The 26,747-nt window shown below is 38.1% G+C and overlaps 1 protein-coding gene across 9 annotated transcripts in view; it reads left to right on the top strand.

Moving 5' to 3' along the window:
- Nucleotides 1-26,747, top strand: part of KIF21A (kinesin family member 21A) — an 87,903-nt gene that overhangs the window by 48,641 nt on the left and 12,515 nt on the right. Inside the window, exons 12-30 of one of the 9 annotated variants that reach the window (XM_068669728.1) lie at nucleotides 527-565; nucleotides 2,728-2,812; nucleotides 2,992-3,109; nucleotides 4,378-4,566; nucleotides 5,513-5,712; nucleotides 6,134-6,241; nucleotides 6,747-6,815; nucleotides 6,921-7,132; nucleotides 7,796-7,949; nucleotides 8,321-8,521; nucleotides 9,841-9,942; nucleotides 11,619-11,784; nucleotides 12,300-12,320; nucleotides 16,261-16,321; nucleotides 16,526-16,580; nucleotides 17,952-18,169; nucleotides 22,379-22,489; nucleotides 23,050-23,178; nucleotides 24,763-24,801. In XM_068669728.1, the coding sequence (XP_068525829.1) occupies nucleotides 527-565; nucleotides 2,728-2,812; nucleotides 2,992-3,109; nucleotides 4,378-4,566; nucleotides 5,513-5,712; nucleotides 6,134-6,241; nucleotides 6,747-6,815; nucleotides 6,921-7,132; nucleotides 7,796-7,949; nucleotides 8,321-8,521; nucleotides 9,841-9,942; nucleotides 11,619-11,784; nucleotides 12,300-12,320; nucleotides 16,261-16,321; nucleotides 16,526-16,580; nucleotides 17,952-18,169; nucleotides 22,379-22,489; nucleotides 23,050-23,178; nucleotides 24,763-24,801 (2,277 nt within the window). The remainder of the gene's footprint in view (nucleotides 1-526; nucleotides 566-2,727; nucleotides 2,813-2,991; nucleotides 3,110-4,377; nucleotides 4,567-5,512; nucleotides 5,713-6,133; nucleotides 6,242-6,746; nucleotides 6,816-6,920; nucleotides 7,133-7,795; nucleotides 7,950-8,320; nucleotides 8,522-9,840; nucleotides 9,943-11,618; nucleotides 11,785-12,299; nucleotides 12,321-16,260; nucleotides 16,322-16,525; nucleotides 16,581-17,951; nucleotides 18,170-22,378; nucleotides 22,490-23,049; nucleotides 23,179-24,762; nucleotides 24,802-26,747) is intronic. The other 8 variants (XM_068669730.1, XM_068669729.1, XM_068669735.1 and 5 more) reach the window with 8 other exon arrangements.

Raw genomic sequence — 26,747 nt, 5'->3', positions numbered from 1 at the left:
ATTTTACATTACGATATCTTATCAGCATATATATAAAACTAGTGCATTATTTTTGTCTTGTTATATTGCTGAGGATATGCAACTTTGTTTCAGTGACAGTACTTATTGAACTTTTCAGTTCTTCCAATTTTAAGTGGCAAAAGAGGATAGAGTGTCTTTGTGTTTGTTTGTTTGTTTTTTTAAGAACTAAGAGATTTTTGAATCCATGTTAGAAATAACTCTCAAAAGGAAACATATTTTCTATATCTAAAACTTCATTAGTGTAATTTGAATTTACAGTTGTTGACAGTGACAGATTAGATAACCTACAAATGCTGCTTCTTTGTTTTCTATTTACTTTCCAACTGTGCAAAATGTATTGCCTTTTTACTACTTGTTGTCTCTTGACGATTATCTTTTAAAATTTCGTTTTTAAACTCCACAAGCTCATATATCATTTTTTACCTTCTTATCACTTTTGCTTTTCACTGTCTGGTTTGTCCTTCATTGGCTTGGCCTTCCAATACTGTACCTCGTGCTTTTGAAGGCTACAGAAACTTGAGGAAAGCAGTCAAGAAGAAAGAAGGTTGGAATATTTCCCAGGTTTTTAATTAACTGTAATTTCAATTAAGTGGTTGTCATACATGGAAAGAAGTTGGGTAGATTCATAAGTACCTCCAAAGTAGATCCTTCAGCTTTTCAGAATTCTGTCCAGTTTTGGCTTTCAGCAAGTGCCAAGGAGGAAACTTCTGTTGTGGAGTTGAGGTTGACTTTGGGATTGCAAGCAGTTGTGGGCTGGTGGTGCCTTTGGGGAGCCAATATAGAACTAAGTAGATTTCTTTCTTGCATGGCCTGTATGGGATGAAGGGCAGGAGGAAAGTTCTGTAGCTCATATAATAGGTAACGTATAGCAGGCAATATACCACCATAATAATTTTGGCATGTGACCTTCATACTTCAGTTAAGTCTGCTTACAGTCCCTTTGATTTTCTCGAAATCGCATTACTGAAGCCTTGACCATTCTTTCAGTTCAATTTCAGCCAAGGTAATAGATGGAGAGCAGTTACATTAAAGGCTCTATGACTAAAAAGAGAAACACACTGTCCTTAAAAAATAAAGTAAAGGAGCTTTCATTTGTCAGCTGTCTACTTTGATTCAAAAAACCCACACTGGATTCATGTAGGATGATGATGTGAATCTGCAGATCAGTAGTATACCTATTAAGCATCCTGGTTCTGTCTGGAGGAGCTGCTGGGTCTCCTTCCTCCTGTCTTCTCCCATTTATTAAGCAGAACACAAGTTCTCTGTAGTGGTGAGCTCCATACTGTGTGCAGAAGGGAACCTGGGAACTTCTCTTGATCTGTATGAAGATTAGAGCTACGATCTATTAACATTTCAGCTTATTAGTCCATGTGAAACAGAGCATGTTGTGGGCTGAGTAAGATGAGAATCTGTGGAAATAAGATTGCAAAGCTCAGTGTTTTTTGTCTGGCATTTGTTTTCTGGACAAATCTGGGTCAGCTTTTTACTTCCAGCCTCCACACTGCTGCATGGATTCAGCAGATCAAAGTGAATGCCCTCTGCCTTGCTCATCGTCAGCTGGAGCTGGATTCAGTTTCACTGGTGATGAGTAGGGCAGAAGGAACCATCTAGCACTGTAACCAGTGCTCTTTAGAATAGAGCTCTGTCTTAAAAGCGACTTCTAAATTTGAGTAGTTTCTCAAATCTGTTGAACCTGTCTTGTCACAGCACTGAGGACTGGATTTGTCAGAATTTGGTCTCTCAGTGCTCTCCTCCCCTTGTGTCTATCCCTGTTCTGTCACAATTTCCTGGCTATTGGGGATTGTTTGGGTTTTGCATGTGTAATTCTAGAGGGACTGATACTTGGTCCATGAGGATTTGCAGAGTGCCATCAATTTTTGAATTTTAACATTGGTATGTGGCATCTCAGCTCTGCACTCTAAAAATAATAGTAACAATAAAAATTGATGAACCATTGTTACAATTACAGTTCACAGTTCAGGTCCTTAAAAGAGGAAAGAATATAAAGGTACTTAGCATTTAAATACATTTTGAACCATACTGTGAAAAACAGAAGCATGGAAACATACTGAAATGCAATGTTAATTGTTGGGAAAAGTTTCTTTTTGAGATGCAATCCTGTTTCAAAAATTCAGTCTTTCTCAACTCTTTTTGTTGTTGTATCAATCAACGCCTATTTTGAGCGTTCCCTTGATGTCCAGGTAGATAACTGATCCAAAGAGTAGGTGTGGTACAATAGGTTAGGAAATTTTCTCTTAGGGTTTATGCATAAGATTTCAGATGATCATAGGCATGTTAGGCTATGTTATAGATCGAGAGTGTAGTAACATCTATAAATGTTTATTGCACCTGCACACGTTTTTCTTTGTTTAGTGAAAGCTATTTTGGGTACACTGCAACTTCCATGCAAAAATAATACTTCTGCAGTTTACAAAGATTTGTATTTTGATCGTCCCTGCTGCGCAATATGGATTAAAACAATGTGATACTCATTAATATTGTGTAAGCTAAGATTGAAAGTGATTAAGCATTATTTTATGCTCTGTGGGAATTTGGAAGTTGTGTTTTACCCATGCCCAACATCTATACCTTTGTATGCACTTTGTTTTTCATCTTTATTTAAAATTACAACGTACTGTTTTGGGGGATGGGAAGCACTTGCCATTTCAGTTTATGAATATTTTGTGTATGTGCCTCTTCTGCTAGTGTTAAAGATGACAACACAGATAACGAGCAAGAGAAGAGAGATGAAAAAGGCACTTCGGAGAGGGAGAATAATGAATTGGAGGCAGTAAGTATTTATAAGTACTTGTGTTGATTTATTTATTCTCTGTGTACAGATTTACAAGGTTATAGAAAGAAAATTAGGAATGAGTCAGGTGAATATTGTTGCTTCCCGGTGATAATAGGAAGCAAATGGGAGATGAAGCGTGGGCATGTTTTAATGTCTTTCTCCTCTATGTTTTGTAGGAGGAAATTCAGGAAGCAAGTGATCATGAAGATGAAGAAGAGGAAGATGATGAGGATGAAGATGACATGGAAGTTGTTGAAAGCTCAGATGAGTCAGATTCTGATTCTGATGAAAAAGGTGATATCAGTGCAATATTTTGTAGAATTTTTGGTACAAACACTATCTGCACTTCTTCTTATTTGTTGTTTTTGATTTTTTGAGGCAGCCCAGATAGCATGTTGTCAACCCACTGTTAATAATGCTCTGTGGATTGTATGTCCAGGGAATTCTTTGTTGCTTTTGATGCTAAAATATATAATCTACATCTCGTTAAGCATCCCCATACTGGCTTTAAAACTGAAGAGAAGCCATCAGGTGCTTAACAACACTTTTCTTCTTTAGTTAAAATACCTGATGGGAAAGGCTTAAGTATTTGGTTATTTTTATGACTCTGGACTGATCACCACAGTGACAGCTCCCATTTGGCTAATTTGGGCATGGGTAACATTTAATTTTGAAATGCTGGGAGTCCGTCAGCCTTCCTAATTTTACAGAGGTCGTGTCTATTTATGTTGAAGCATCAACAGCTGGTGTACTTGTGGCATGCAAATTAATATTGCTAGAGTGAGAGCTAGCATTACCAGCAATTCACTCCTGTGAGTTGGGCCAAATGGGCAAAGCAAGTCTGCCGATTGCTTCCTGTTTGAGAGTCACAAGCAATTAGCAGCATTTGCAGAACCTAAAATAAATAAATAAATCAGGAGCACATAATCTTAAACCAAAAAAGGGATCCAACTCATCAAAGAAATTAGTTAAACTTCTATAAACCTTGCAGTTGGGTTAATCCCTTTTCCTTACTTTTCCCTCTGACTGGTTTCAATCCCTTCCTCTTTCCACTTATGTGAATGGGGCAGCTACTCTCTTCTTAGGATTTTGGCAGTATTTTTTTCAACAGCTAGAGAAGGGAAAGTCTCCCATTGGAGTTTGGCAACAGCCAGACTTTGAATCATAAACCCAGCAGATTATAAAATCAAAGTTGTTCTCCAGCCCTGAGGTGATTCAGGTCTCACAGTCTGAATAACTTTTATAGTTAGGAGTAATAGTTTAGGAGAGACTGCTGATGGTGAGTTTTAACTGTAAAGAATTAAAACATTTGGGCAACTAAGTTCCAATGAGAGAGATCTTTTCCTCCCTCTTTCCCAGTTCTATCATGGAGAAAGTTTAAGGAGGAGACTTTGTCATGATTTTCAGTAATGGTTTCACTTGCTTCATTGTGTTTCATTTAGAGTTTCCCTATGTACAACTACACGTCAGGAAACAACCTTAACATTGCAGGGGGAATACATGTTTATGTGGTAACCATTCTGTTAACAGAAATCTTAATTATCCATATCTTTTTATTTCAGAAAATTATCAGGCTGACTTGGCAAATATCACCTGTGAAATAGCCATTAAGCAGAAACTGATAGATGAGCTAGAAAACAGCCAGCGAAGACTGCAAACACTGAAAAAACAGTATGAGGAGAAACTAATGATGCTGCAACATAAGATTCGAGACACTCAGCTTGAAAGAGATCAGGTTCTTCAAAACTTGGGTAAGAAGTAAAAATTATTTAAATCTAAATGATAAGATCTCCAGGTTGAATTGTTTGCCACTTTCCTTGCCTCTTTTTGCAAACATGGGAACTTGCAGAAAACAGAAACAGGTTTGTACCCAAAATGCTAGTGAGTCATACCTATTTCATTCTAGTTTCTGTCAGAATTGAGAGATTTTTCTCAAAAAAATTACTGCTACTGACAGGTATTTGATTTACTTGAATGAGCATTTTCAGTTTTCTAGGAACTCTTATTTTCTTTTTAACATAGTTCTTGAGATAGTACATAAATTAAAAGTTTGTTTTAGTGCCAGCCTCCCCATTTTCTTTGGCTTGCCTAAAATAAGAATGAAAATCAAAGTGGCCTTGCAGAGAAGTTTTACTGACTATCACATATTTAAATAGAGTTGTGTTAAAATGAAAAATTAATTGTGGCATTAATTGAGCCACGAATAATTTGAAGTTTGGGGGAAGTTTTCTTTATTGGTTTGTTTCTATTATTTCTTTTAAAAAATATACTGTATATGCTTTATCATATTTACTCTATGCTTTTGCTATTCTCTTATCCTTCTTTAGACCTTCCCTTTTGATCAGCATCAGAAAGTGGTTATTAGGCCTGATGTCTCTAGGGACCTGGTTTGACTGTTCTTGTGATCTTGTATGTGTATGAGTGAGCAAGCATGCGTATATCTGTGTCTTCAGGTATTTGGATATTTATTGCCAAGTGAAAAGAAATCATAAGGAAAGTAGTAAGATTTGATCCCTTACCCAGGAAGACATAAAAGATAAAGATCTCGAAACAGTGCAGGTGACAGGAACTAGATGCAAATGACGTTTTTCAAATATTGTGAAAAATGCTAAAAGCAGAGGGAAGAGTCTTCTGCTGTGGCTGGCAAAATGAAAATATTGTAAACAAAAGCAGACTAAGAATTCCCTTTTGTTCTAGGTTCTGTAGAGACCTATTCAGAAGAAAAGGCAAAAAAAATCAAGTCAGAATATGAAAAGAAACTCCAAGCCATGAATAAAGAACTGCAGAGACTTCAAACAGCTCAAAAGGAACATGCACGGTTGCTTAAGAATCAGTCTCAATATGAAAAGCAACTGAAGAAACTGCAGCAGGAGGTGACAGAGATGAAGAAAACTAAGGTATATTTCAGTATTTTTAAGTGTCTTACAACAAGTGTTTGTTCAGTGGAAGATGGATTGAGATCATCTCTGCGTTTATCCACTGGATAATTCTGTTCTTGCTGTCAGCTGCTCAAAAGACTGAAAACAGAAAAGATTTGAAGACTATGCTATTCCTGTGTGTGTACATGCGTGTGGGGAGCCCTTTTAGGATTAATGAACGGATATTACTGCATCAAACATGTGGAGAAGCTTGTGCTGCTTATTACTTGTTATTCAGCACTGAGTGAAAAAGACACATTAGATGGAGAAGGGAAATTGCTAAAAGCATGTAATATACCGAAAGATGGCAGTTTGGAGGAAAAAAAAAAACTTTATATAGTGGGGGCTGGGAATAGCACTTCAGTGCAAACAGCTTTTCTAAGTGATGACTTCTTCACAGGTTCGCCTGATGAAACAAATGAAAGAAGAGCAGGAGAAAGCTAGAATGACTGAATCTAGAAGAAATAGAGAAATTGCACAACTTAAAAAGGAGCAACGCAAACGAGAGGTGATTAAAGAGATAGAGAACTTTCATCTGGAATAAGTAGCTATTGTTAAGATGTGCATCCATTAGCCAGCATGTGCCCTGTGTAAATGTCTTTACTGAGGCAGGCATGTACCTGTATACTTTTGCCAGTCAAAATGCACATATTTTGACTTATGTGATAACTCAGTTCCTAGCTTCAAGTGATAAGTGCAACAGAAAATGGAAGACTTGCTGAATATGTACATCAGTGTTGTTTTATTAATGAATCTTTACAAAACTGTTGCTATCACCTTATTTGCATGCAAGTGGTCTTTTTGATAGAGAATAGCTATAGTGAAAAATGTACTGTCATTCTGTCCTAGAAAGAGCAAGAAACCATTCTGACTGGACCCTTCATGTCACAATATTTATGCAAACTTACATTAGTGTATGAAGTTGTTTTTTTTTTTTTCTTTTCTTTAATACAGTGATTCATTGTGGCAGAGAATGGAAAGAATATCATCTGTTGCTTTTGTTTTTTCCACAGCACCAGCTCAGGCTTCTGGAAGCTCAGAAGAGAAATCAAGAAGTAATCTTACGTCGCAAAACTGAAGAGGTACTGTGGTAAAACAATAACACATCACTGAAAGCAGAATAACACTGTGTTGCTGCAACTTAGAATGGAGTTCCAGGGTAATTGTGTCTTTTCGCTCTGTTTCAGGTCACAGCCCTTCGTCGGCAAGTAAGGCCTCTGTCTGATAAAGCGGCAGGAAAAGTAAGTCGAAAGCTGAGTCTGCCTGAGCATCCGATTCAGGAACCAAGTTCTAGCTCATCAGTTGAGCATGATGGCTCCAGAACAGCAGCACAGCAGAAGATGAGAATCCCTGTTGCAAGGGTTCAAGCGTTATCCGTAACTGCAACAAATGGAACAGGGTAAGGATTAAAACTCTTTAGTACTTTTTTAAGAGAACTGGAAATTGCATGAGCTTTATAGCAGATATTCGTTCTAATGGTACGTATTGCAGTCATTGGTATTTTTCAGACTGCTGTCATGTAATGCTCATAAAACAGTCATTTTACCATTACCAAATATAATTTCCGTTTTGTGGGCTTAAGTAAGCGTGGAATAATTTAAAATGACATTAAAGGATAAAGTGTATTAAGATGCACAAAATTTTCAAAATCCAGTTAATCTGTTTCAAAGAAATGTCCTTATGGGTCCAAGGCCTGTAATGTTCGTATTTTCAACAATAATCTTGTTGTAAAACCCAGTGTAATACATTAGCATTACTGATGGGCTTCCACTGTAGCTTGAAGCACATTTTCTTGTTAAATAGGAATGATTCTTCGGTGGCACTGAATTTCAGGATGCCGCAGTGCTGATACATTATTTTTTTTTTTTACAAATGCTATACATTTAAGTGTAGTAGAGTTCAGTGCAGGGTGCACATAGGTTTCTGGTGCATTTTGACAAACTGCAGGAAATTCTGCAAGAAATTTAAGTTGTTCATGAAAAATATTCTGGCCTGATAGTTTCCCCCTTCAAGCCTGGACTACTTTAGACTTAGCTGTATGTTTCTCTTGAATTTATAACAGAAAGAAATATCAGCGGAAAGCAGTGACAACCCGAGTTTATTCCTCAAAGGCAGCCAGGATGAAGTGGCAGTTACTTGAACGCAGAGTGACTGATATCATCATGCAGAGGATGACCATTTCCAATATGGAGGCAGATATGAACAGGTTACTTACGGTGGGTGACCTACGATGGACTATTGGCTATGTGGTCATATTAAATAAAGAGTAGTTTATTTACATTTGTTGTAAATATATTGCTGGGATGGTGGCATAGGCAAAGTGACTTGGAATCCCTTGCAGGGAATGAAGAAGCTTTTATCTCTAGTAAGTGTTTGGAGATGGGCTTTCTGTGCTTAGTAAGGAATAACACATCAATGGGATCATGTGTAAATATATTAAAATATTTACTTGTAGAATTTCTTTCTTCACATAGAAATAATGATGAGTTAGTTAAATTTTAAGAAGGAAAAGAAAACAAAATAAGGGCACTTAAATGCTCTAATGTTTACTAATTTTTATGTCATATTATGTCTTCGGGGAAAATAGCAACGTGAAGAGCTTACAAAAAGAAGAGAAAAACTTTCAAAGAAAAGGGAGAAGCTCATCAAGGATGGTGGTGGCAGTGAAGCAGATAGAAATGTCCAAAATATAAATGAAGAGATGGAATCACTAACTGCAAATATAGACTACATTAATGACAGCATTTCTGACTGCCAAGCAAACATCATGCAAATGGAAGAAGCAAAGGTAGGTCAAATATTAATTGAAATAATGGAAAGACTGAAAACAAAAAACAACTGTGTTAGCCTTGAAACTGTTCCTATTTAGAAACAAATTTTGTTTTGGTTGTATAAAGGAACTGGAAATTGGTGAAAAATTAACTGAAGCCTGAAATGAAGGGTGTAAATGCAACTGGACCTTCAGGTCTGAGTTTTAGTGTTGATACCGTAATGCAAGTTAATACGCAAGGTGTTTAAACATTGAAACTGATGCCTTCTATTCTGCTGGTATCATATTAATGTAATTATTGGGACCAAAAGTTACCAGCTTTTATCCTCTTCTTGCAGCAGCAGATATACTTCTAGTCCCTTGTGTTGTTTTCATATGGTTTAAATATACATAAGTAGTTTTGTATGTTAGCATTTATGTAAATTACTTTTATTACCTATTGCCCTTTAGTAAATTTCCAATTATGGAACAATGGCTTTCTGTAACTAAGGAGGCTTTTCAGTTGAAGTTGCTTGTTTAGGACTGACCTCAGATAGACATCTTCCCTTATTAAGTTACTATTATGATTGATGTAGAAACTTGAATATTGGCTAAAGCAGTAAAATGTGAAAATTTGTAATGTGCATCGTAACATACATGATCCAGCAGGAAGAAGCCACCAGATACAGTCTCTTAGATCCCTCAGTCCGTGGTAATATGAAGTCTGAACTGTAAGACTTAACCAGTATTTTTACATAGCAGTCTTTGAGTTCTCCCTCTGTCACCTTGGGCTAATTTGTGCATTAAAGCATGTTGTATTACCAGTAGCTTTTACTGTTTTATTTGCATCAGGATTTCTTGCATTTTGGACAGTGTGGTGCAAGGTTACAGGACTTTATACTGCCAATAAAGTAGTGAACACAAAAGACTACTTAATTCCTAAGGGTACCCGAGTGCTTAATACTGACTGAGAATAATCAGAAGAAAAATAATGAGAAGACTAGGGGGAGAAGTCTTCAAATACACAAAGGGAGCAGAGACTAAAGAAATAAATTTCTTTCTGTATCCACTGTGAATAGCTTAGAAAGGAAGTGTATGAGTTACAGATTAGTAAGAGTTTTCTAACAGGAAAGAAATGGAAGAATTGGAAGGCTGCAGAGTCTGTACAATGGGATATTTTGGTGGATAGTTTGGAAAAAAAGACTGTCAGGCGTGGTTTAGAGGTAGCCAAGGGAATAATTTGGCAATATTGGAGCATCCGCACTGTTTCTATTTTCTATGAGTAAGAAATTATTAAGTAATTCCAAAAATGCATTTTTTTTCCTTACCACCTGCCTCTTTTATTGGTGCACATGTAGGAAGAGGGAGAGACCTTGGATGTAACAGCGGTGATTAATGCTTGCACTTTGACAGAAGCTCGATATTTGCTTGATCACTTCCTCACAATGGGTATCAATAAGGTAATGTAGCAAGCGAAATGTGTGTGTGTCAGAACTATGCCATGTATCAGGAGCAGAGCTGTGCTGACAGAAAGGCTGGCTAACTTAAATTTACACCTGTGGAAAGTAAGCCAGACCTAACAAAGCAGGTCAGCACTACTGAGTCATGCTGGTTCTCAGTGTGGAGGCCCTTGAGATCCATTGTCAGCTTCAACCCGTTTGGTGTTTTTTTAATCCCCAGAAGAGGCCACTTCATTCTACAAAAATATAGTGCTGTTAAAAGAACTACATGAGGTAATTAGCATCAAATAAATAATATATTTCCATGTTTTCCAACAAGCTCCTAATAAATGCTCGGGATGTTCTCTTTAAAGACTGGCTCAGCTCAGCGACTTTCTTAAGAATGTGAGCCTTTTTTAAAAAATTTTTTTAAGGTAGGGTAATATAATGTTGCATGGCACACTTTGGTGAGACTTCTGCTTTTGAGTAGAGCAAGATGGGCTTTTCTTAAAGCTTTGGGAAATAATACTTTCAAAATGAGTAATTGGCAGTTTATAACCATGTGCACACATCTATCACATGCTCTCCCAGCTTCTTTTCTTTGTGTTCGGAGGCCATGCTCACTGACACGGAATTGAGTGAAAGATTTTGGGACTATTGAAATGAACTTTGAGTCAGTCCCAGTGGCTAATTCTGCCTTCTTGATTCACTACTGTGGTGACTAAGGTAGTCTAAAAAGTTTGAGAACAAAACAAGAAGAAACCTGGGAAGAAATTTCCCATAACCACATTGGCTTCTGCAAAATTTGTTTTGTCAGCCCTTAGGTGGGTTGAATGCATACCTGATTCCTTGCAACAGAATATGTGAGAGAAGAGTCTCTGACTCTGTTAACAATTTCTCCTTTTAATTAACGTTGCATTATGTGAAGGACTTTCTTGCAAAATTGATCATGCACGCTTTCTGTTTTGTTTCTGCATGCAAAATGTGTCTATTGAAACATGCCTATTGTTTTAGTTTGGATAAAATAAGAATCAAATCTTTGTCCATAGTACTATACTTTCTTAATTGGTAGTGCTTGGTCATCTTCTACCCTGCAAGCATTTCAAAAGATGCTTTGTACCTTCACCTTTCCAATTCTCTTCTATTTGGAAAGTCTTTCCTTTAAATTTCCTTGGCTATACTTTCTTCAGCTAAAAAAGCCCCACTAAACCATGGGCCTAGGGAATTTCCCTTAAAACGGGTTCTCTCTTAAGTTAGACTGAGAGATCTTCCAGCAAAAGCTGAATGTTCAATGAGTAATTCTGTAGGAAAGATTACTGTTCTGATTTTGCTTTATTACAGAATATCATAGGTAATAGATTAAAAAAAAAATAATAATAAAAGGGTACTGTAGTGATGTGTGAAAAAATTAAGGTGTTAATTTTCATGTGCTTTTTGGTCTTGAATAAGCATGAGAAATCTATGAATTATACTTGGGATTCATATCCAAGTTAACCTCTGGATGCATATTTACAAGGAAGAGTCTGAGGATCACAAGTTGACTCTTAATCTTTTAGTTAACGTCTGAACTTTAGGGTGTGAAAGAAAGGTTACGTGTTTTTTGTATTCATAGTTTTTAAAAATTTGGGGCAATTCTTCTTTTCTAAACAAAGGTGTTGTGACAGAACTTCATTGTTTTTGTTTGTTTTCTTTCCTAGGGTCTCCAAGCAGCTCAGAAAGAAGCTCAGATTAAAGTTCTTGAGGGGCGCCTTAAGCAGACCGAAATCACTAGTGCTACTCAGAACCAACTGCTGTTTCATATGCTGAAAGAGAAAGCTGAGTTAAATCCTGAACTTGATGCTTTGTTGGGTCATGCTTTGCAAGGTAATTTTGTCATCTTATATTCTGAGCTGTCAGCTGCATGTCATGTTTGCCTTTCATGCATGCTGTACTGGGCATTCTAGGCTGTTTCTTTTCTGAATAGATGCTGTATTTTAACATATTAAATTTAAACTCTACTTCACAATTGATGTGCATGTATGTCATTTTTAAGTATATCCACTCAGCAGTGAAATGTAGGAAATAAGCTTTTTATTATCGAGATCTTTAAAATTCAAATAATCTGTCTGTTATTTTTATAAAAGATTGCATTTACAATTTGATGTCTTTTTAACATTTGAATGTGAAATTCTAAACATATAATCCTGTTCAATCATCGTACGTTAGTGATTTTGAAAGTGGCATTGTATGTCTGTTACGGCATCTATTCTACTTCTCGTGAGATGATATTAAGAAAAAATATAGAGTACATTTGGGTACTTATGTTTTATTTCCATTTATAAATGGATATGTTTTGATTGGAGTGTTGCTTTTGTTTCCTTGTTGCTGTTATTACACAGACCTAGATAGCATACCGCTGGGTAAGTATGTTTAGCTTTCTGTGTACTGTACAGCTGCATGAGTTACTAATTCATTCATGTTCACTAACTGGTGCGTCTTAGAATTTGTGAGTGTGTGAAGTTTGCATGAACTACTCTGTAAATGTACTCGTTACCATGAGCTTACAGAGCATTCCTCCTTCCTGAAACCCCTATAGCTTCACATTAGGTTTGGTAGATAAGTGAACACAGAAAGCAGAGCTGTATTTCAATTTTATGACTTACTGTCTGTGAACCTTTATGTTCAGACTACGTAAGGCTATTTTATGCTATATTACCACAATAGCTGTAATAAATTCTACCTTTTTTTTCCTGAAAAAAAAAAAAAGTTCTTAATGCAGTTCATTTTTAACCTAGTTTATTTCATAATGTAAATATTTTACAGAATGGAGCTTTTTTCTCACTTTTTTCAATTGGGTTTAGTTATTGACTTCACTAACTTTGAGGAGATAAATTTTTTTTGTTGTTGATTCTAAATTATTCCAAAGATAACGACACTCATTTTCTCAGCTCCTACACTCCTAGTCATGAATTTGGCTATGTTTGAAACCTGAAAGAAATATTCCTGATGTCAGTTTGTTTTGTATCATCCTGTTTTACTTCTAATCCCATTAAGCTGTCCTGTGCTAGTCTGCATAGGCATCTGAAACATTTCATATGTACAGGACTGTCTTAAAGTGTATAGATCATCACCTGGTATAAGCCAGTGAGAACAATTACAGCTTTGCCAGTGTCTCGACAGGTGACACCTGCTGATGATCTGTGTTAGGGCATGTTGCTGCATTTGGCTGGTATTTCCTCAGAAACATCAGTGATTATTAGTATTGTAGTTTGTCTAGAATAGCCCCTTTCTTGTGTGTGTTTGTGTGTGTGCGTTCACCCCTGTTGGTGTGAGAGCAGTGCTTCTCCAGCTAGGATGTTAGCACTGCATTTTCTTTTAGCTCTGGACAGGCTTTCACTTGTTAACAGCATCTGGAGCACTCTTTTGAAAAGACTTTTGATAAATGCATTGAAACAGTAGCCCTACTGTGAAAATTTTTGTAGAGTATGTACCATTAAAGAAGCTTTTTAACACTTTGCAAGCATGAACTGAGGCTTTTAAAACACTTAAGCCACTCAGGACTGTGTTAACACTTTTTAGGAAGGAAACTTCACTGGATGTACCTTAAACTGAATACACCATACTAACCTCAGTCCACACAGAAATCCATATTGTTGATGGTCTGTATTTTGTAGATCACTTGTGGTTAAACCTTTTGGGCTGCACACAGTTCAGAAGCCATTGAAGTGAGGCTTTGAGGCTGGGAGTGGTGACTGGGACTCTTGTGCAGGGGCTCCCAGGCAGTCAGACACAATTCCCAAGGGTGGAAGTGTGGGTGGCAAAGACCGATTTCAACAGCTTAGGGGGAAGACCCACTCAGCCTCATCCCTAACAGAGTAGTTGCACCTTCGGGGTGCTGATCATGGTGCTGATCATCAGCTGCTTGTGAAACGCTCCCTTGATGCCTTCTTTCAGCTCTGCAATCTGTAAGTTCTTAGCCACTTGAACACAGTTGGCGTGAAGAAGTTGGGGTGTTCCCGAGTGTAGTTGTGTACCTGCGTTCAAATGGAGCCTGAAGAAAAGGTTTCGATCTGCAGTGAACTGCATCACAGGCTCAGATTTTTACCTACAGAACGGGCTTTTTATGCACACCTACCTTGGGTGCAGATGAACTCTTCGTGCTTGCGAAGAGTTAGCATGACCACAAAGTGAAACGTTGCTGGAGTGACTCCTTCCTGAAGCAGTGGGAGCTGCTTCTCCTTCCCACCTGTGACAGCCGGGCATTTCTGGTTGGGGCTCACAGCTGTGTGTGTGCAGATCTTGAAAGAGCAGGTTAAAAGTTGTCTCCACTGGATTAAATGTGCTGGTGTGGCACGTTTCAGTACAAATTGTACTGGCACTGTTCAGTTGTCTCTACATGAGGACGAAGACCTCATCGTGAAGCCATCAGCAAAGCTCTGCACTGGTCTTAGATCACCGATTATCAGCAGTTCTGTCTCCTGCTCCTCACAAGCAGTACTGCCTTTTGCTAACCTTATTGTTCCTTTCATCTCCTCTTGCTCAGGCCTTCTTGGAGAATCTTACTCTTCTGTCTCTTTGCATTTCTTCTTGTTTTTGTGCACTGGTTTTTACCTGGGGGCTTCCCACAGTCTTCCTGTGATGAATTGCAGATAAACCCAAGAAAACCATTACTACAACACATCAGGTCATGTGAGTGCGAGCCCACAAGTAAAATCCCATCTTTTGTGGCAATCCCATGCTTTCTACTTTTACAAGTAACACCAAAGTTGATCACAAGCCCTTTATGAGAAGTGCATGAGGTAACATCATCACAATAATGAAATAAAATGCGTTTATTTTACTGTTGCTGCTTTGGTGCCTTGCTAGGGGGAACAGTGCTCCAGATCTTACCTGCAGAAGACACCCAGTAATAACATATATAGGAAAGATTTAGTGTGGGCTCAAACCCAGGATGGAAAAACAACAACAAAAAACAACTGTTCTATGAGTTTTAACAGTGTAACCCTGAGTACCTCTGAAGTGCATTGTTGGAGCTGGTATTAGATTGATGTATGTTTTAAGCTTTTTCAGGAAACATTTTTAGATTTAGTGTACACAAGAAGGCAGCATTTTCTCTCTCATTCTTTCTTCTGAGAATTCAACTGGAGATTATATATTTTTCCTGCCTTTCTCCAAAGCATGAACTTGCATTTAAAATATATGCATGGACAAACCTATTTTGATGTGGGTACCAAATATATTAATGCTGTGTGTTACAAATGGTATCTGCTTTCTGGCAGAGATAAGTAAATACCCTTAAAGCATCTCTAATAATAAAGAAGAGATTTAGTGGAATGTCATCAGAATGTTATTTAATCCTTACAATTTCACGTGTGTGTTCAAAAATACGGGACTTGTAGGAATTTAATACCCATATCCTCAAGCTATACTTAGAATTATCACTAGAATAACATGCAAGTAAAGGATTTTTTCTCCTGGCAGTTGGAATTGATTGTGCACATGCCCTGGACTGGTTGTCTTAGCCTGATGTTTTGCATGCAGACATGCTAATCTGATGTTTGATAGCGTAACAGTGTGTGCCATGCATGCTGGTTTTGTCTTTTATGCACAGGCTTCAATATCCATTTTACCTCAGGAGCATTTCTACTGAACAGCTTCTTTTCACAATTACCTTCAATGCAATAAATATTTTTAGGAGCAGGCCCATAGTATTAAATGGTGGCATCATCCTGTTTTGAAACCGATATGCTTACATACTAACAAAGTGCTTGCTTCTTGTCAGGCTGATGCTGCCATTCTGTATAAACTGGAGCTGAGCCTCAACTCACTAGCTAGATAAAAATGCATTTTATTTTTATTTTATTTATTTTTTTTTAACAGATTTGATTCTGTCTTGGAGCATGATGATCACAAAAAGGAAGTGGAACAAGCATCCTTGCTGTCCATTGACTAGCATCTTCTTTTCGATGTCTTGCAGTTAATCTGCTTTGCTTTTCTTCTTTCTTTCTTCCAGATCTCCTACAATTTCTATTTCTCTGTCAACCATGTTGCTCTACTACAATAGAAGACCACATTTGGCACTGTATGCCAAGGTGTATGATTTCCTTAAGCTGTGTGAAAGAACTTAGGAAAATTTATGAATGAAAAATTCAAAAATGAAAATAAATTATGGAAAGGAAAAAACAGGAAGATTCAATGGGAAACGACTGGCAAATAGGGATTTAGAAAATCTCTTGTCTACCTTTCATATATGCCGTTCATCTACATTCAACATTATCTGAAATGTTGTGTACAGTAATAAAGCCTGGATGTCCTGTTGTAGATGCACAGGCTAACGTTATTCTTTTGGTGATTTTCTAGAAAATTTGGAAGATAGTACTGATGAGGATGCCCCATTGCATAGTCCTGGGACGGAAGGAAGGTGAGCAAACTGGATCTGGTTCTAGAAAAAAAGCTGTCACTTCCTCTTTTTGCAACACATTATGTACCCATTAGAAGATACCTGTGATGTGGTTTCCTTCCACATTGCCTACCAATTCCCTAGGAAGAAGGATGAAATAAAAAATGCACATTCTGCAAAGATACAGCTGTTTTCTTGCTAATTGTGCTGTAATTTCTCTTTTAGTTCATTGTCTTCAGATCTTTTGAAGCTTTGTGGTGAAGTCAAACCCAAAAGCAAGGTAGGTAGTACAATAATAATAATAATTTATACTTTAATGGCAGTTTCTAGGGGATGCTATTGCATTGCTCTAGAGACATTAATGAGCGAAGACATACAGAAGGTGAACTTGAAGCATTGTTCATGTGATTCATTTGTGATGTGCTTTTGCTTAATATTCCCCTCTGAGAAACAATGATAAAAGTGTATTGTCTTTCAATGTCTCATGGCTGAATTTTTACAGTTTAGGAAGATTACTAGCACTCCAAACTGGAGTAGATTTGTAGTTTAGTATTACTGAGGCTGCAGTTTAATGCCAGGGGGAATTGGAAACATGATTTCTTTTTTTTTTTTCTTTTTTTTTTTTCATTATTATTTGCTTCTATGGTCATAGGAGTGTTAAGGATGTTTATAAGCAAATAGAAGTTTGTCCTTCAGGTTCTTAATTAAATCTGGCATTGGAGGTGTATATCTAGGTTGGCTGCAGTTTAATATTAACAGGAGTGGGAACTGGAAACGTGTACTGTTTGTGATTTGCTTCTGTGGTCACAGGAGCATAAAGCAAATTTGTAAAGTACAAGTCTATCCTCCATGCTTTGAACTGCAGTTGACTTTAGAGGAACATATCTAGGTTGGTGTTTCATTACTGATAGTGTCCCTTGGCTTCACAGCTCTTCGGATAGGTAAACTGAATTACTTTAATCTGAAAATGTTGGTATGAAGTAAACGTAATTTTTTTAAGGGCTGTGTTTAGGCTGGACCTTTGTCTTCCCCAGTGGCCTTTCTTTCCAAGAGGAATTGATCTAAATTTCACAGCAGCAGTTTAAACACATAGAGTGTATGGTCAGTTCCAAGAATGACCATGTTGCATAAAGCTTGGCACCTTTCTGAAGTTCTCTGCTGTTTTCCAACTGTTGAAATGCTGAGTGAATATTAATTCATCTTGGCTTGAATTACTTCTGAATTGATATAAACTAAGTAGCAGATGTTTTTACATCATAAGAAGCATCAGTGTGAGAAGTTACTCCAATATTACTGTAGTTATTTAAATTCATATTTTGCTTTTTTTCCGCTGCTTTATAACATTTCATGTAGTTAAACCTTAGGAGAATAATGTTGCACTCTTGTAGTATTGATAGGCACTTGTAACTGGTTTCCAAGGATATCCTTTCAAACAGTTGTCAAATCAATGTTTCGTGCTGTTGAACTTGACTTGCCTCCTCTGAAATCATTTGGAAGGGTACAGGTGAGCTCCTTGATTTAGTTTCCAAAGGTAGTTGCCAAGTGATTTGAGGGGGATGCTGATTACCGGCAAATTATAATCTTAAACGTAGCACTCTTGACACATCCTAGGAAATGTTTAAGTTGCAACTTGCTTTCTGTTTGTCTGCAGGCCCGCCGGAGGACCACTACCCAGATGGAATTGCTGTACGCAGATAGCAGCGATTTAGTCTCTGACACTAGTGCTGCAGGCTCCACTTTGCCTGGCCCTCTTGCATCTGCTGCAGAAACCCAAGAAAGTGGGGTGACTGCTGACACAAATGATACTGCTGCTAGGGACAGAGAGTTTATTCCCCCACCATCTGGCTTACCTTCTAAGATAGGCAGCATGTAAGTTTGGCCATGCTGTACTAATTATTCTTTGCTTCTTAGAAGTGCATGTTGCCAATTTCTTGTAATCTGTTATTTTAACTTTACAAGGGAGGTTGATATACTCAAGCTTACTAAATACTGACAAAGCCCTTCCTTCTTTTTCTGCCATCACCACTCTAGAAGGTAGAAATGCACTGTTATATGTAATTTGTTTCCAAGCTTCTATTAAGTTGTTCTGTCATAGTGAAATTATTGTAGCCTTGTTTCTAAATAGTGGGAAAAATGGACCCAGTACCTTGGATATTTTGTTTTACTCATACCATAGGAAATTCACTTTCTAGGGAGATAGCAGGAAATCTGCTTAAAACAGCAGAGTTTAAAAAACAAAACAAACAAACAAAAAACCCCACCACAAAGCAGCAACAATAAAAACTTTAAATAATGTGGTAATAGTATCTGTGTGTGGTCCTAACTGTCAGGTAAAATCTTCTTGTGAGACATTTTGTGTGGACCATGCTTAAACTGAAGAAGTCTATACATTAATGGAGCATCCAAGTGTAAAGTTGAAACAAACATGTTAAAATCCTAAACTAAAAATGTTATTTTTGTCTTTTTACTCTGGGGCCAGGAGGTCTTGTGCACTCTAGTGTGTGCTTTTTTTCATTTTTCTTGTTGTTTGTTTTAAAACTACCAATGTCACTGCTGGTTATCAGCCGTTCACTGCTAGAGACCATTTTCTTGCCCCCCCTCCCTTTTTTTTTAAGGTACTAGCTTCTATATTCTGCAAACTCATGCGTAAACTGTATGCACTTGCCATATTCAATGATATGAAAAAACTGTCCCATACCCATCTTCATGTTACAGATGCTGGAATTAGGCATCTTTCACTATCCATCTGTCCTATTTGCATAATGTTTTTACAGCAATCTCCATCTAATGTACACTTGCAATTTGTATTATTTCTACTGTGTATTTCTAGCATGTGCTTGAGGTGGCAAACATGAACAGTAAAACACTGCTGACAGCAATTATTAACCCATGCTGATGGCTTCAGTGCATTTTACAAGTTGAGTCTGCTTGAAAATAATGCTCTTGGGGGGTTAAGACAGGTGAAGAAACCCGCTTGTTTCAGCAGTTAGTGTGAGATCACTAGGGACTCTTGAAGCTTCAAGATTTAAAACGTCAAGTGTTATGGCCTGGCATCCAAGACTCAGGTAATACCACCTTTTGCCTCGCTCCATCTGCTAGAATGCATCCATTTGTGTAAGTGAAGCTTGCACAAGGCAAAACGGATCTCTTCTAAAAACTGTATTCTGTGAGCATTAGACAGCGTGCTGCAGTAAATCGATTCAGTCAGTAGCAGGCCTCACTTATTTTGGTTTGCTATTGTTCATGTTTTGGCAGATAAATGATCAAAAATGGCCACAATCAGTCTGTAGTGATGTCCTCGCTGTAACATAAAGGCTTTTTTCATAACCAGAGCTCAGTCTACTTTCAACAGTATTGCTGTTTTTGCTGGTTACTGGTTGTTGTTGACAAAAGGTTGTCTTTGTAAGACATCTGGCCTTCTTATTTGGGCCTGTAGTGCTCGTTATCTGTTGTAATAAGCTACATTCTTCTGAGGCAAAGTGTCATCTTACCTGCAATAAACATTATCTCCCTTGTGCCTCTTATGTGGCATTCAGGGATGTAGAATTGGTAACAGTGATCCAAAACATGCATTCTCTGGAAGTAACAGATAATTTTATACTTAAGTGCAAAGTTAGGTGTCTGCATATGCACAAACTCTGCTGTGGAAACCCCTTGGTTTTCTCAGTTCTGTGGTGATTCAGAGAGGAACCAAAACGTGTACAGACAACACGGAGTCCAACAGCCACTTTTGGTTGGAATTCTGCTTATAGGGACAGCCAGTGCTGTTGTCCTTTGAGACTTCTACCTCGGCTCCATCAGAGCATGGTGGTCTCCTGTAGGTCTTGTGTTACATTTTCCAGCTCTGTTCAGGTGTCTCTGATATCCTGGGAAATCTAAAGGGATACTTGAAACCTGTAGTTAGGTGTGTATCTTGTGCTTTTATATTCAGGTTACAATAGGATGCACCTGTGGTGTGTGTTTTTTTTTTTTTAATCTGTGTTCATTCCAGGAAGACTACACTTTTATACTACCTGAATTTCCAGGGTTTCAAACAGGATTCATTATACAATTATGCTTTTTACACCCTCTTCTGAGCTCCATCACTGCGGAGCCAGAGATGGAACACTTAAGGGGCAGGAGTGAGTTGAACCCACCATCCCCTCCTGTTTGTGCTCTTTAACCATTACGCTTTTGTGCAGAACTATTGAAGTTACTGCTTCTGCTCCTCCTGTCTTTGAAGACCTTGTTTATTTGCAGTTAGAGGGACTGTAAGGTCTGCACACAACTCCTGGCACTAGGCCCTACAGGGAGAACCTTCACCTTTGTATGGGGGCTTGTGATCACTTGTGACAGTTTGGTCAAGTAGCTGTTCTTGGTTGTGCTCTTAATTTTCGTAGAGTCACAGAATGGTTTGGGTTGGAAGGGACCTTAAAGCCCACCCAGTTCCAACCCCCTGCCATGGGCAGGGACACCTCCCACCAGACCAGGTCGCCCAAAGCCCCATCCAGCCTGGCCTTGAGCACCTCCAGGGATGGGGCATCCACAGCTTCTCTGGGCAGCCTGTGCCAGGGCCTCGCCACCCTCATTGTGAAGAATTTCTTCCTTTTATCTTAATTTGAACCTACCCTCTTTTAGTTAAAAAAACTGCTCCTCACCCCGTCACTGCACCCCCTGACAACGTGTCCCTCCCCAGTGTTCCTGCAGGCCCCCTTTAGGCACTGGAAGGCCGCTGTAAGGTTTCCTTGGAGCCTTCTCTTCTCAAGACTGAACAACCCCAAATCCCTCAGCCTGTCTTCATAGCAGAGGTACTCCAGCTCTCTGGTCACCTTTGTGGCCCTCCCTCAGACCTGTTCTAACGGGTCCATGTCTCTCTTGTGCTGGGGCCCCAGAACTGAACGCAGTGCTCCAGGTGGGCTGTCATGAGAGCTGAGAAGAGGAAGGGAATCACCTCCAGTCAACCTGCTTCTTTTCATGCAACCCAGGATACAGTTGGCTTTCTGAGCTGCCACGCACACTGCTGGCTCATGTTAAATCGTGCTATTTTGCCCACAAGTCCTCAGATGGGTTTTGCGTAACACTGACTCCCCTCTCAAGGAAAACCAGCGTAGGGTTTCTCAGGTGGAGAAATTGCAAGTGTGTAGATACAGAGTCTGTAGAGCTCTGAGACTGGATGCTAATAACTGTGTCAAGCCAGTGCCTGCCCACGGGGTGTAGTCTGCTTAGTAAAGTTGTCTGACACGAAAGCACTTTGAGAATTGCTTTCTCCCTTTTAGAAAGTATTTCTGGTCTTGCTGGTTGTTCCTAATAGGAACAACCTCTTCACACAAAAAAGCATAAACCAAAGCACATGTGGCTTTTCTGTTTGTCTAGCTACTGAGGAACAGGAATTCAGAAAAGTGGAGATCATCTGGATGACCAGTAAAATGATGGTGCTCAAATGTCAACATTAGTATTGCACTCTTGATCATTTGTTATTTGTATTGGGAAGTAAAAAGTTGGGATAAAGACCACAGTGACTGAACTGGAATTATTTTGTAGAAAGAGCTAGAGAGACAAAGGAGGAATGGAAAGCAAGGAAGAAGAGAAGCAGTGTCAAAATTTTCAGGCTGTCAATGGAAGATACTTTCTCACAGCCCAATTGTGAATTTGGTATCAGAACAGGAATGTGTTAGTGAATGTTTTAATTCATCTGTAGGAGCCATTGTGATTTCTGTTCTTCGTATCCATAAGTGGTCTACTGTAGGTGAAATTTGTGGAATAAGAAATTCTAGATCTTAGACTTTCAGTCTTCTCTGTGGTCTTAATTTGAGGTACATCCTCCAGCTACTGTATTTATTTTAGTCAACCTCTTTTATTATTGAATTAGTAGATCTACTGTGTGTTTTCAGTATGTGTCTTGATATGTTGATGAACCGTGGAAGTTAATGCATCTGGTGCGTTTTATTATTAAAATGTGAGAACAAATTTAAATCTGATAGTCTCAAGAGATGAAATAATAATACATTAAGTACTTCTGAGTGAGAAAATGACAGTTAATGTGGGAAAAGCAACTTCGACAAATGCTGTAAAGTAAGATAACGATTCCTCTTGATTCAGTTCCAGACAGCCATCTTTGTCAGAGAAGAAGATACCCGAACCTTCACCTTTAACCAAGAGAAAAGTCTATGACAAAACAATGGAAAAGACAAAGGCAAAAGAACAAAAACTGTAAGAATCTTTTATTTTTTCTGGAATAATTTAAACCATGGGTATATCTTCTTGAAAAATAAATCTGTAATTTCTGTTTCTTTAATTTTAGGATAGTTGTTTTTATTGTTGGCAATGAAATTATTATTGCTCAACCATTGTGTGTGTATTTTTATTTTTTTATTCCTCCCAAGTAATTTTGTACACACAAATAACTCTGGACCAGAGCTCTGAAAATGTCCTTTGGAGCATTTCCTTTTTTTAAAAAAATATTATTATTAAATAGCAATCATCATTTTCTCTAAGGAACTGCAGTTATATGAGAACTTCATTTCAGATACTTGATTTTTCTGCTTGGAGCTTCCGCTGTTATCAAGCAAATTTTGAACATTTTGCCACCTTGCAGTCTGAAGCCGTTTGTAGTCTTAACTTTTGTTACTTGCTCTGGGAAACATCTGTAGCCATCATTATAATTTTATTTATTTGCTTAAGAAAAGAGGATCTAACATTTGAGGCATGTTGCATTTAACATCTCTAACCATTCACAGCCTGTTAAAGAAGATGTTCTTTTTTTCTTGTAGCTCAGATTCTGGAACCCCAGAGGCTAGTCTGTCACCTCCTACTTCCCCACCAAGCCGGCCCCGTAATGAAATGAATGTTTTTAGTCGTCTTACTGTTTCTCAGGGAAACACATCAGTTCAGCAGGATAAGTAAGTCACAGAGGAAAGCCTCAGCCCCCGAACAGGGACTTGCAAAGTGCATTCAAGTTACTAGTGTAGTATCTTAGATATTTTGCCTTTCTCCTGCAAGACGGGAGGAGACATTTCTCCTGCTTTCATGTATCTTTCAAATAAAATACTTCAAAACCTACATGAAACTGCTGTAAAAATTTAAGGAAAACAATTTCCTGCTGAACCTTGTTTCCTACGTTCTAGGCTATGTTTGGTACTTGTAGTTTTAAAGCCTTAAACTGTGACAGAAAAGAACTGTAGAATTTTTAGATATATGTGTATTTGTGTGTGTGCTTACACTTGAAAGTAGAATTAGGCTAACAACGTAGGAAATTGTGCTTTTGACAGTTTTTCAGTTATTCCAGCTCAGAGCACTGTCACAATGGCACCCTGGAGGGCAGGATGTTGAAATGGCTAGAATGTAGTTGTTTAGAGATTATCCAAATTATTGAACAGGCTCACGTTAGGAGGTGATCTGGAGGAGCAGATGATATCAACACCTCATTTAGAAGTAGAGCTCAGTTTCCTGGCATGTTAGGCATCTGTTTCTGCAGGAGTTTGTCCAAATTGCAGTCGCCTTGGGTTGAACAGAATCTTTATTGCAGGTTTCAGTACTGATAATAGTGCCATGCAGCACTTATGAACCACAACTGAAACTTGGAATAAACCTTTGGTTCAGGCTATAGCCAGATGAGAAATAGGTCTCTTTCCACTTTTTTTTTTTATTTTTATAAAAAGTCTGTTTTCTTTCAGTCTGCAGGGTTGCCACATACCAAGCAGTAGCTTGCAATGCTTGCAATAATTTAACAGTGCTTGTAACTTCTTCATCTTTGATATGTCATCTTACTGCTAACTCCCACTTAACCTTTTTCATTTTCTTTGCACTGGCTTTGAACTCAAAAGGGAGCTGCTGGATCTGTTCAATTTGAGTTAGAAATGAAGGGTATCTTATGACATACTGAAAACGTTCATGTCTTGGGGGAGCTTTTTCTTCTTGTGTGTTCTCTTGGTTTTTATTTTTAAAACTCTTCTTGAAAAGGAGAGGTGAAGGACTTTGAAGTAAGGATAATCTCCAAATTGCTGTTCCTGTTTCAGTGGGCTATTAATGTTTAATATTTATATTTTTCAGATTAACGTTTTACATCTTTCTTCTATACTTAACAGGCATTGGTGTTAGAAATGATTTTTCCTTTTCATATTTTCAATAAGCGTTATGTTCCAAAGGTTAAAGTTCAAATCCGTCTTCTCCTTTTGCTTTACCTTTACTTTTGTAAGAAAATATTGGGGAAATAAAAAATGGCTTAGTGGGCGTTACTCAGTTTCTTGGTTTGAGGCAGTCTACCAGTGTAACTCACTGCCAAGAGAGCTGTTTAATGATTTTTTTTTTCCCTAATATTGTTGTGGATTTAAGGTATACCCTGAGCAATGCTGCATACTGTATATGAATTTGCATTGCTTTTCTGGACTGGCCATGCTGTTGTTTGTTCTTCTAATACGGAGGCTTTACTTTGCTGCTGATACCTCTATTCTTTCTCCTCACAATTCCACCACTGTTGGTTGTAGGTCTGATGAAAGTGATTCCTCTCTGTCGGAGGTACACAGGTATTCTCTCTTTCTCTTGTCTGTTTTCCTGCCATCTCTCACTGAAGTTATTCCAGTTCTTAGGAAATTTCATTTTGCATTTCATTTTGATGCATGAATTTTCCTGGTACTTACGCACTGTAGAATTTTTGCTTTTGCCAGAAGTTTAAAAATTTGAAATTCTGCTCAAGCATGTGTCCCCCTCCCCCCCTTTTTTTAGGGTTTTCTTTATCATTGTTGAGCATGTCGATTTGGTGGTTGCTTTTTTTTCTAAATGAGTTAGGGTGTACACCTTTCCATAGATATACTCTCTCTTTGTTTTCTTTGAAAAAGAGCAAATATTTTCTCACTTTTTTTGAAGCTTGGCTTTTTTTTTCCTTGTTCAGTTGTAGGCTTAGATGACTCAAGAATTAAATTCTGTAAATAAAAACAAATAGTTTCTACCATTTCTTTCTGACAGGATGCATAGTGGTTTGAAAGATGAAATAAGTGTCCCTACTCATGTTTCCAAGCAGTGGCTTAGGCTTTTGGCACTCAGTGAAAAAAATGAGCAAGAAAAGGGCAGTCACAGGATTAATAATAATGTGTTGGTGGCTTTGTCTAGTCATTGTAGCAAGCATAGCGTGTTTTGTCTGTAGATTTCAAAGCACAGCACACAGGTAGATAAATAGCTCTGGGACATGTATTTTACATGGTTCGTCAAGGGAATGAGTGGGTGGGAGCAGCAGTAGAAGTAATTCGCAGTCTACAGGCAGCCTGATCCACTGGAGAATATTACTGAGAAAAAATGTTAGTTCTGTGTAGTGTTAGAAAACAAAGCACAGACACCTAAAATAATAATAATAAAGTAAACTGTCTATTCCCGTATTCTTGAAAACGCTATAAGTAAGGTGCAGATTGAAAGATGAATGTATTATTCAAAGCGAGGAAGTTATGAATTACATAGAATAGAATCACAAAATCATCATCTCTAAAACCATACCAGATAAACGAGGCCACTAAGTTAGCTCATATCAGTAAAGACTTTTTCATTCTGTAGCAATTTTCTGCTGGGCAGTATTATGGAATTTTTACATTTTCCTAAGCCTGATGGTTTTTATGAGATAGGGCTTAGTGGCTGTTTCTCATGATTATGAACGTAATCCCCAGAAGAGTGTGGCTGTGTTTCTTGACTGTGAGCTGGTCAGGTCTCAATCTAACATTGCACGTTTGTGGGCATAATCTAACAAGTAAACAGGGTAGGCTTTTCTACACTTCACAGAAAAGGGGAAGCATAATTGCACTGTGCATGCGGTTGTATGCATGGGATTTTACACTACTATTGTTTTATGAAAATTAGAGTCATTTTATTTATTTATTTTTCAGGCTGGGTTACAATCTTTTTGGTACCATCTCAGAGTTAGCTACACATACCCTGGAAAGATTTCTCTGGGGTACCTGTAGTCTCAGCATCCTCCCTTATAGCCATTTAAGTTTGGGGTTGTGTACAGGCTAGGGACCTTCCTCAGGCACACGAGTTAGCAGCAGTTCTCCAGGCTTGCCCATAGAGGGTGGCTGTGTGAAATTTTTCCCGGAATTAGTTCTTTGGAATGTCTCTCTTTGGAATTGTCTGTGTACATTACCTTCACTGCATTTTTCAGATGTGCTATTTGGACTAAGCTGTCCTTCTGCAATTTGCAGTCTTGTGGTTGGTCTTCTGAACCCAGGAGCTTTATGCATCTTGGCTCTTTCAGCATCTTGCAGGTTTTCCCATGTACCCAACACTCAGCATCCTGTCTCCTTTTGTTTCTTGTTTGTTTTAGTTTGTGATTTCCTTTATTTAGCCCAGAGTTCACACTTGTTAAAGCCAAATAATAAAATCCTTGCATAGTTTATGAAAGGCATTCAGCTGTTCTGTCCTCGCATTTAAGCAAATGAAATTAACTTTTCCCCTACATATAAGTAAATTAATTTGATCTGTGTCTATT

This window comes from Anas acuta, chromosome 1 (assembly GCF_963932015.1).
Source record: "Anas acuta chromosome 1, bAnaAcu1.1, whole genome shotgun sequence".
Classification (NCBI taxonomy): Eukaryota; Metazoa; Chordata; class Aves; order Anseriformes; family Anatidae; genus Anas; species Anas acuta.
This window is presented reverse-complemented; position numbering and strand designations above follow the sequence as displayed.